An 11,553-nucleotide genomic window follows, 5' to 3' on the forward strand; every position below is an offset into this window, starting at 1 on the left:
AACCTACAAGCTTACAAAAGAAAGGTGTTCCTGACTAATTATCCCCCGCCCCCACGACGTAGGTGGACTGGGATTTCTTCTGCACACTGACCGAGAAACAGTTGAACGATGGAATGCAGAGAAATACATAGCACACCTTAACCACGCATTGTTTAAAGAAAGTTTATTTGTGAGGGGAGACTACCCCACATCGCCAACTCACCTTAAATGCACGCGCTGTAAAAACGTACACTTGGCAATAACATGCGCGCTAAAAAATGTGGGAAAAGTAACAACTTGGTAAAAACCGTGTTGTAAAGGCAGTTTCTTCTGAAAAGCTCACGCCCAATTGCAACCTTGTATTATTCATTTTAAGTACCTACAACAGATATTACACGCCTTGCCGCCTGTTCCAATAAGGTAAGAGGGGATGCAAAGTGCATCAGGGGCCCTATTATGTAAAGGGCACAATTTCCTAGTTTGCGCCCAACGCACCTCTGAACAGGTGCACCAGGCTCAAACAGGGAAAGTGCACCCTATTACATGGAATGCACTGCCCCTAGGTCAGCAGTGAATTTGTGCTGCCTTGGGGCAGCGCATTCCTGATGAGGGAACTACCTCCAAAGACAGCACAGGCGCTTTACGTGTGCCAGTGCCATCATTACAGAAGGGGCAGCACAAGTGTCTGCTGCCCCTTATGTAATACCAAAGAGCCCAGGGGCGCACAGAGCAGGCGCAAACGATGGTTGCACCCGCGGGCACTTATGTAATAGAGCCCCTGGTGGGGGTTTCTTGCACCTGGGTTATGGCCGACAGATTCAGGGGTACTGGCTTTACACTATGACCGTCTCAATTGACTGCAACTTTTTGTGCTTACTGGGGCTGGGCCAACTGCTACAACCAACAAATAGCTTTACAGAGGTAGCACTGCTTCTGGCTAAAAGGAGGGTGGCAAGACATTGGGGAAAGAACTGCACCCAAATATAAGCACTGGCTGCTGTATATGGTGTACTATAAAGAACTTGAACGTATATGTAGAGGAGTTGCTGGTATCCTCACATCCAAGACATATGTACGCCCTTAACAGCTTACCTATTGAATAACGATCAGTCTCCTGCTCTATTGCGAGATGATGAAACCAGGAAGATGTGCACTTTCGACTATGTAATATAATTTAAGAAATTTGTGTCAATACACCAATTTACAGAAGATGGCTTGTTATATTTGTTTTGTTCTAAAATACTTTTTTTTTTTTTTAAGTGTCCCTTGATGGACGAACAGCAGAAATCTAACATCAGTCCATATGCAGAATATCATCCAAGAAAGAATGATAGAGTTATGCTACTCTGAAGAGTTCACACTCCCAAAAAGATGCTTAAGGAGATAGTATTATCCCTGCACTAACACTAAGCTCACTTATACAATCCTTCCCAACGCTAATTATCTTTAAAAAAACACCCGAATTCGTTTATCACACACAATAAAGTGACTTGAGATGGAATACTGAGCCATGAGCCATTCATTCCATTCACTCGCAACCTCAGCCTTCGGCGATCCTAAGATCAGAATGCGCAAGTATTACCAGGCTCTTAATTTAAAGGACTGTCTTATTGTGATTTGCATTTAGATGGCCTTACGCCTCCTTGCACTTAACTCTTAAAAAAATAAGGTCTTCTTGTTTTCCGTCCTCCACTTTTGTGCCAGTTAGAAGTCAAGGTGTTCTCTTCAACCACTACTAATTGCTGGAACCTTTCAGCACCAAAATATCAAATACTAAACAGGTGTGGAATCAAATATATGCGTATTCATTACCGCGTGATTGAAAGATCAAGCACTCGAGTATAAAAAAAAATGTTGCACTGTAACACTCAAAACAACCACAGCACTGACCAAAAATATCATGGAAACTCGTGTGAATATAAAATGGACGAAGCCTATTCGATTTCAGAATCTGTCACATTCTACATAGCAGGGAGGACAGACAACCAAAGCCGATCGCAGAAGATTACCCATAAAAGTTAAACAATTCATTTGGCGCACAGTGCCAACCTCTGGACCTCATTACGCATAAACCTGAGAAGCCAGCAAAAACAAATAGACTGCAAGAGTTTGAAAACGTTCCTTTCTCAAAAAGGACCACTGACAGCACCGAGATTCATCCACCTTCCCAAATAAACAGCCTTTGGCAATACAAATAAATCCATGTCTTTAGGGTCAGAGTCTCACTTTAAATTAAGACGAACCTAAAAAACAGCAACATACGGGTGCCAGAAACAGTCGAGTGAGGAGTTTGGATATCAGGTTATGTTTCAGAGACGGGCGAAAATTTAAAACAGACAAGGAAGCGAACACTGATCGTGTGCGCCATCACCGCCTTCATTCGATAACGCAAATGCGATGTTCTCGGGAGGCGAACCGAACCGACAGGGCGGATAGCGATTATGACGGGAGGACACGTCGCTTCTTCAATACAGTAAATATTTTGGGTTTGGAAAGCGAGCTGAGACCGGTCAAAACTAAGCTGAACCTTCGGCTTCAAACACACAAGCTTACGCCCCAACAAATGTTCAGACCCAGATGAAGCTCAGAGTTAGGGTGAACAGAGGCCGCGGATTTCGTGGGACATTCCTGGTTTTTTTTCCTCATCAGCAGCTTTCACTTTATTCTGCACGTCCCGTTTTTAGAGTCGATTGAACACAGATGGAGACCAACTGCGTTGCGGTACAGGACTCTTATGCAGAGGCATTTTCAGCCAATCACTTCCATAAACAGATTATAGTCTATGTTAAAGACACGTTAATGGTATCCCCTTAGGCTTTGCTGACTGTTTAGAATATTGGCGAGCGCTGTCTTAAATCATTCTGTCCCATACGGTAGATGTTATAGTTCTACTTTTATGCCTTCGAAATGTTCCGTTTTTTAAAATATTTAACTACGAAACACGAACCCGGTTCCCCAGGTCCAAAGTCGGCAGCTATGGCTGATAAACCACATCCCTTGGTCGGAGACAGTCCACCTACAAGAATGACTTATTGATCGGTAAAGGGGCAATACGATTCCAGTTCATTAATGTATTCTTATGGGATGAGGGGGGGCAGAACGAACACTGCATTTCGAGCAGCGATTGCACGGCTTCAATACGTCTCACTGAAATAGAAATACGGGCGGGTTAAGTCAAAGAGCAATCTAGTCTACGGCTAAAAATTGTTTCTATACTATGAACGCCATGGTGCAGCAACATGGCTTATGTAAACAAACTACGTGCAAATACATCCAAGCATTCTGGACCACAAAGGTGTGAATAATCTACAGACTCCTAACTTAATAGAACCACGGGCTTTCTCTAAACACAAAATTAATCGTTTCAACATCTGAGGCAGGCTGCACATATTCAGAATCTGTGCTGTGAGAAACTATAAAAATCACGCGCAATCACGCCTCTAAAACAAGATGCTATGGTACTTCAATTACAATAAAAACCTTGGCTCTTCACTATTGGGTTCAGTATTTTCCATAATATTTAATGTAGTAGAACGCGTTGTACTACCTCTCAACAACTGATAGTCTGCCCCTCATTACTTCAACTCAGAAACTAAATATCGATCCTTTAGTTAAAGGCACCGCAAGGACAAAGCCTACAACCAAGGAATACTAGCGGGAGAGGGCACCCAGAGATGACAGGCCATGCTCAAGAGCATCCCAATAGGAGAGATGGCGCAGGTTCCCAAAACTACTGTCGAAGACGGTATGCAATGAAGAAATAAGGGCGCCACGCAAGGCGGACTCCTTACACACCGGGTGCACCTCAGGAGGAGTTTCTTATTTACAAAGCATACCAATTATGAACCAGCGATACAACATCTGATAAGTTCAGTTTCTGGAACCACTCTAGAGAAACAACCCCAGGGGAGCAGGTGTAGGACCACTTCGCATTTCAGTTAGAAGAAAAGGGAGGGGTGGCGGGGCGCCGGGAACAGGTGCTTTTACCTGAAGTACAAGTATAAGAGGACATGTCACCTGGACACAATTTTCCGGTCCTCGACCCATTAATTTCCAATTCACCACAACTAATCCAATCGTGTTAATCACCTGGAAACAATGATCTGGTACAGAATTCCCACGATTGACATAAGGTGCACCTGATAAATGGTGCCATCTGGCAATATTACATTTTGTAAAAACCACCATGAGGAGCGAGCATTGCTGGTACCCTACAAGTATTACGCTATGCGAGGCTCACTGAGTGAAGGGCAAGGAGCTAGGACTCGGGCAAGGATGAGGAATAACGGTCCAGTGCGGGAGGCGGGTACCCCGGAGAAAGGGACGCTGCACTCTGCAGGTCACGCTCCGTACGGCACACTACTCTGCCACCCGCTTCCATCCTCACCACAAACAAACCCTAACCCACTCTCCCAGCGCACGCCTTGACCCCCACCCCAACAGCCCTTAAGTCTTTGAATCACCGCCCCCTTCTCACCTTCCAGCAAGCGCTGGATGATGCTGTCGATGTTCAGCTTGTCAACATCGGCCATTACTCAGGTAGGACGCGCGGCAAGGTGACTGACGGAAACAGCGCGGAGGGCCGGCGCTCAGCGAGCAGTCCGCGGGTACCACGTGTGACAACTCGCAAGGTTCAGCCACGGGCCAAGGGCTCCGCACAGCCTGCGCTCCAGCCGGCGATCAAAGATGGAAACAAGATGGCGCCCCTTCCCAGCCGGCCGGCGCAAGAATACAGGAAACAGTCCTACGTCACCATTTATCGCGTGGTGCGTCAGCGCGCAATAGGGAAAAGCACACCGCCACGCCGCGGATCCTTGCGCCGCGCGCTCACTCTTGCTCAGCCACACATACGGCTTCCCGGCGCACTATATTCCATTTGAACATAAACTGTCAGTGACTGTCAGACCTTATGGTCCGGCCGCTGATTGTGAGGTCATTTCGCTGACCAGCGGGAAGTCTAGTGTGTGTGAATTGTTGACTGTAAGCAGCATTACAGGAGCAGTGGCAGAAACCCGCTTCACGTCTACCTTGTTCAGCGTACTTTTGTTTATGTATCACGGGGAAGCTGACTGCACCTCTGATTTTATGTGATCGTTTTAGAATAAGCTTCCCCGACCTTTTTTTCCCCCCGTGTCGTTTACTTTTTACAATCCAATTTTTTTAAGTTGTAACAATCCATAATTAGTTTATGTTTTAGATCCCAAGTCTAGGACAGCTAACGACATTTTTGGCGGAAACGAGTTAATGTTCAAACACATGAATGACAGGTATTAGATGTGACATTTTTAAAGTCAACGGAGCAGTTGAGTCAAAAGTCAGAAGAAATTAAGAGAGAAGTTTTAATTAATCGGGGTACGTTATTTTTTTTCTAATTGACCGTCATTGAGGTGGAGGCAAGTTTAGGTGTCCAAGAACTAAAGTAAAACCGTATTTAGCTCAAAGCCTATCAGAGAGCTGCGCTGTCTAGTTTCAAAGACATAATGGGGGATATGCTGAAAGCTTACCTAGGAATGCATTTTGCCCATTGCTTACCATTGGCTTTGTGTTTTGCCACTCGCGTTTGCGTGCTTTCTATTTTATGGCTTTATTTGTTTTAGCCTGCCTAGCCTGAGCTTGTCCCTCCCGTGGAGCATAGCCTCTTTACCACCTCTCTGATTGGCTCTTTCTATGCTTCCATCACTGTCTGCTTTTCATGTACTCTTTCATTTTACATGAAGGACTCCGTGAGAGTGCATGTGTTTTCGAGAAGCTTCACCTTGTAGGCTTCTCCCTCCCAACGACCCTGTGCTCTGTGTTGCCCTCAAGCATTTTCAGCCTCTGTAGACCCCGCACCTCACCTTACTATGTATTTGAATCAGGGGTATAACACCAGCCCCGACATTCTGCAAGGGACACCATTTTATTTTGTTACGCCACTGATTTGTATAGCATTGACGCAGCCCTGCAAAATGAAATTGTACTTAAGTAACACCAATGGCAGCATTTGATGCAAATTAGGTTTAACACATATTAAAAAAAACTGAAGCACCCGAGAGAACATTATAGTCCAGAGCAGTTCACATACTTTTAGGGCCCACTGATCCTTATTCTGAATACTTTCCAAGGCTGGATTCATGGCTTGCAGACAGTAAAGGCTCCCCTCCCCCTGTTAGTCTTCTTCACTTCAAGGACTGGAATATAAGAGCTTATCTTACCAAGCTCACAAGGCAAAAGTTTCCCTTTACAATGCCTGCTTCAGAAATGTGACTTCTTGCCCATGTTAAGACACAATTTTTAGAATCACTCATCGTACAGGATTTGCAGGTCGAAGCCTTCAAAGCAGCCATATCTGCAAGCGTTTTGCAGGACAGCTAGCACACCCATTTGTTTCCCTAAAGCTATACGGCCAGAAATCAGCATACTCCTTGCCAGAAACAAGATTTTACAAAACAGCACCTGCGGTGTTTACAAATAATCACATGCCCTGTTAGTGCATTGCAGATGCAGAGATGCTAATGTGTGACACATTTAAACAGTCCTTGGTCTTTTATCAGCAGTTTGCAAACTAAGATTTTTGAGCCCATACTATAAATGGTAAAGCTGAAACCCTAGGCTATGGCTGGCGATTCACCCATAGCCTAATATTTTATGCCACTCAGATGTTAAGAATTGATAACAAAAAAATATATATTGATAATCACAATAGCAGCAGAGGCAAACAGTTTAACCCCTTCACTGTTAGGCCTTTCATCCCTTGTGCTAAGCCTTTTTTGGCTATTTAGGTTAGTTCGTGCTTAGGCCCCTGTAACTTTTTGTCAACATAAGGTATCCACATCAAATTTACGTCCTTTTCTTCCAACATCCAGAGTATTTAAAGGTACCCAGGGTTCATTGATTGCCCTGGAGGGGGCTGAGAAATTAGCTAAAATACAGTTAGAATTTGTTTTGTGGGGAGGAGGGGATGGAGAAAAAGTGCTGCAGAAGAAAGCGTCTTTTTTTCCCCCTGCAACAAAGGTAATAGAGTCCCTAAGCCTGCCAAGTGGTATAATGAACAATGTAGGGAAACACGATTAGCCCTAGGTGAAGCTATCAAGGGGGGGCAATCTACTTTAATTCAAGCCGCTAGAAAGAATTATAAAACTAGTATAAGTAAGGCTAAAAAAGCTTGGGATGAGCACCACTGGATCGAGTTAAAGGCAGCCAGTGACAGTAGGGACTCCCGGTTATTTTGGCACATTGTCAGATGGGGAAAATCTGGTTTACCCGAGTCCCCACATAACAATGTGCCTGAAGAAGAATGGATACAATTCTTTAAAAACTAGTATGCTGTTCAAAATAATGATAACATGGCCCAAGAATTTAGTGTAGACCTTCCCAAAGTGAATCTTTTTGGGGCAGCTGAGATTATGTTGGCCTTGAACATAGTTGCCTGCGGACGTGCCCCTGGTCTTGATGGTGTGCCAGCTGATCTATTTGTAAATGATAAGGATCGCTGGTGTCAGTATATTCATCTTCTCATCAATGCCATTGCCTTGGGTGCTGCGATACCAAAATCTTGGAAGGGTGCAGTCATCATTCCCATCTTTAAGAAAGGTGATCGATCTCTTCCGGGTAATTACAGGCCAATAAGCCTCATAGATACCATTCAAAAGGTCGTGGGACGTGTGATCGTCAATAGGCTCTTGGATTGGGTAGATGAGACTAATGCTCTTTCACCATTCCAGGCTGGCTTTCGACGATCCACAAGCACGGTGGATCAGGTTTTCCGTTTCACCCCGTTACAATGGAAGACTGTGGCGCTGGGCAAAGGAAGCTTGTATGCGGCCTTTGTCGATTTACGTGCCGCTTTCAACCTTGTCCCCCGATCTAAGCTTTGGACGGCCCTAAATAGGCAGGGTCTTCCTAGCGATTTATTATCTTTGATAATGAGGCTACATGATTCTAATTATGCCAGAATACAGTGGGGAGGACTCGGCTCGGTAACCACAGACTTCCCTGTAGAGAGGGGAGTCCGGCAGGGATGTTCGATGGCTCCTGTCCTTTTTACTTTATATATAAACGATGTTGTTGCTCGCATGACCTCTGCACAAGTGGATGCTCCTTTTTTAGCTGGGACTAAAATCCCTATTTTAATGTTCGCAGATGACACGCTCATCCTATCTAAAACCCCTAGTGGATTGCAGTGTGCCTTGTCTATCTTTGATCAATTTTGTGGGGAGTATGGATTAGAAGTTAACACCGCCAAAACAAAGCTTATGATATTCAACCCCCACCGTAGCTTCAAATCTAAAATCATTCTAAATGACCGCCCGCTAGAAGTAGTGAATACTTTCACATATTTGGGCATGCATGTATCTAGCGAGAAGAATTGGCGGCATCATGTTGATATTGCTACGCTTAGACATAGGCAATTGGCAGGTGCAATTTGTACAGAGCATAGAAAATCATTGACAAAACCTGTAAAACCCGCTCTACAGGTGTATGAAGCAAAGGCTCTAGGCTCCGCTCTTTATGGTGCTGAGCTCTGGGGCTTTGAGAAGATTGCTGCTCTCCAAACCTCAGAAAACAAATTTTTAAGGGCTATAACAGGCGTCCCTAAAAGTACTCCATTGTTGCCCCTTAAATATGACTTGGGTAGAAAAGCAATCTCAGACTTGGTTCAGCTTCGCCCTATCCTGTACTGGCGCAGGCTATGGACGACTCCTGCCCTTTCTCATTATGCAGATGGTTTTTTAGACATTATAAGGTCGGATGTTTATCATAAAATAGGATGGCTAAAAGCACTTAGTATATCCCTGTCTGAGCTTGGTCTGTGCTCACTCTGGGATGATCCGGCGAGAGCCTGTTTCCCATCTAAAAGCACTTTAAAGAATATTCATTGGGAGATGGTTGCTCGCCGGTATTGGAATAGTTTGAGTGCTGGCTCTATGACTGCAGACTTCATAGAGGCCAAGATGTATCCTTGTCTAGAACCATATTGGATATTATAACAAGGCCCATGAAAAGAAAGCTTCTTTTCCAATTGAGAGCAGGCGCACTTCCCCTCAAATTTTTGACATCCAAGTGGGAAGGGGGTTCTTGTGACGGATGTCCCGCTTGTGGCTTCAGCAAAGAAACTATTGGTCATTTTCTATTTGCCTGTAAGTGTTACGCGGTCCCAAGGCGTAACTGGTTGTCCCCGATGTGTAAAAATTTAGGAACAACCAGTGGTAGCGTGGCCTTGCGTATTATACGTACCAGTACTCTGCCATGGATTTCAGTAGCCACTGCAAAATATCTAGGCTGGGCGTGGTCAATTAGACAGAGACTGCTAGTCGTTTGATTATTCTCATGATTAGGGAGAGACTGCTAGTCTTTTGATTATTCTCTCCTATGTCCTATGTCACTTTTTCTGCATTTCTATCATGGTTTTAAAGTATTTTTATTCAACTATTTACCTTGTGCTTTTTAATAAAAAAAAAAAAAAAAAAAACTCAAACCACTTACCGACAAAAGAACAGTACGTTTATAGGGTCTTATATAAGACAAAAATTGTACATGTATGCTTTGTATTTGATCTTCTGATCATAATTTAATCTTATTTTTAATCATGTAAGAAATTGTTATTGTAATTGTATTTTTGCTTTTATGAATTATATTCGAATAAAGCATACTTTGAAATTGAAATTGGTATCACCAAAGGGTTTGTGTTGCTAAAACCACCATCCTCACTGGTTTAAGGAACAGGCAGACTTTTGTCAGGAAACCAACATTTTCTACACAGTTTTGGCATTTTACTGGGACATAGCCTATTTTTCCTATTCATCATCATCATTTATCTTTATTTCGGTCACTCGGACCATAAAAGAGTACAAGAAATACAATAAAATCGTAACAGTATAAAATAACGTCATTTTCAGTTTCGAATTTAAACACAACACAGTTGAACTAAAGTCATCACGTTGATTCGTTCGACTGGAGTAGTTTAAGACAATGCATGCGAGTGAACCACATTGATGTTAAGAATTTGGCAACTGCAAATACAATTGGAGCCGACAGATCTGTTTTCAGTATTCTGAAAGCTGGGAAATGCTGTCTAAAGCCCAGATTTCTAAGAAGAGGGCGGAGCCAATAAATCCTTGCTCTATAGTACACTGGACAGAAAAATATAACATGCAAATCTGTCTCACGTGTGTGGTTGCAAGCAGGGCATATAGCTGTGTGGTCCGAGTGTGCCCAAAGAGCCGTGTACGCCCTGAGAGGGAGGGTACTGTAGCGCCATTGCATGTAAAGCTTCCTTGTGAGTGGCGGGCCCATATCATTAAAGATCTGCTCTAGGTGGTATGAGTCTTTAAAGGCCAGGAAGTGGGCGGTATGGGACCCCTCCCGCGCATTCATGATGGCATCTCGTAAGTTATGCTCATAATATGCCTTCGAAATAAGTTTGCGTGAGACCCTGGGGCATGCCGTCTCTGGGTCACGCCACAGGTCTGGTCTGCCCAATAACTCGCAGGTGCACTTTATGTAACTTAGCCATGGAATTTGCGTGTTATTATAGAGACGCAAGATCTCTGACAGCTCCGCTCTGTAATTAGAAAGTTCTGGCGAGGACCATATTTTGCACCAAAATGTTAAGGGTTTAAGGCCCAGCTCCTCTGAGATTGGTCTTAGCCCCAGATCTAGTCTAAGTGGCAGAAGAGGTGTACTTACCGGCAGGGCTGCCAACTGCCTGAGAAAATTATTCTCCGTTACCTGGAGCTTCTGCGTAGGTGTATGGCCCCATATTTCGGCTCCATAAGTGACGGCCCCTCTGGCCTGGACTTTATAAATTTGTATGCGTGGGCCAAAGGGTCTGTAGGTCAGTCCTTTGGTCATCCTAGCAATTCCACCCACCAGCTGGGACAATTTCATGTTTGCCTTTATTTTGTGGGAATCCCAAGTCATAGACTGGTTGATAACTATTCCCAGATATTCAAAGGTGTAGACCCTCTCTAATCTGCAGGACGCTATAGAGGGGCTCGCGCGCGTCGTGGGGGGCGGATTGAAGATCATATACTTGGTTTTGGCAGCATTGATCTCCAAACCGCGGTCCGCACAAAAACTCGCGAACCCATCCAGCACCCATTGTAAACCCATAGGAGATTTGGAAAGCAGCAGGGTGTCATCCGCAAACATAATTGCAGGGACCCTGCTGCCATCCAGCTTGGGGGCATCGATGTTACTCAGGGCGCTAAGATGGTTTATAACCCCGTTGACAAAGAGGCAGAAAAGGGTCGGAGCAAGGACACAGCCCTGTCTGACCCCCCTGTCAACGGGGAAAGCGTCCGAGAGAATACCTCCTCTGCCGCATCTTACCTTGGCGAAATTTCCCTGGTGCAATCTTCTCAGAATTGAGAGAATGTCTGCGGGAACCTCGAGTTCCGTTAACATCGCCCATAGTTTGTCCCTAGGCACCAAATCGAAGGCGGCACGCATGTCCACAAAAACCGTATAAAGGGTGCCGCCCTCGATCAGCACCGTCTTCCAGTATAAAAGATTCAAACGGAAGATTTGGTCGGTGGTAGAAATGCCTCTTCGGAACCCCGCTTGGTATGGACTCATGATCGCGGTGTCTTC

At 44.6% G+C, this 11,553-nt stretch overlaps 1 protein-coding gene across 1 annotated transcript in view; it reads right to left on the bottom strand.

Annotated features, from left to right (window-relative positions):
- The window catches only part of PPP1CC (protein phosphatase 1 catalytic subunit gamma), a 246,939-nt gene extending 242,117 nt beyond the window's left edge, over positions 1–4,822 (bottom strand). Inside the window, exon 1 of the mRNA XM_085635867.1 lies at positions 4,457–4,822. Coding sequence (XP_085491993.1) covers positions 4,457–4,511 — 55 coding nt within the window. The 5' untranslated portion in view covers positions 4,512–4,822. The remainder of the gene's footprint in view (positions 1–4,456) is intronic.
- Between the last annotated feature and the right edge of the window lie 6,731 nt (positions 4,823–11,553).

This window comes from Triturus cristatus, chromosome 11, assembly GCF_964204655.1.
Source record: "Triturus cristatus chromosome 11, aTriCri1.1, whole genome shotgun sequence".
NCBI lineage: Eukaryota > Metazoa > Chordata > Amphibia > Caudata > Salamandridae > Triturus > Triturus cristatus.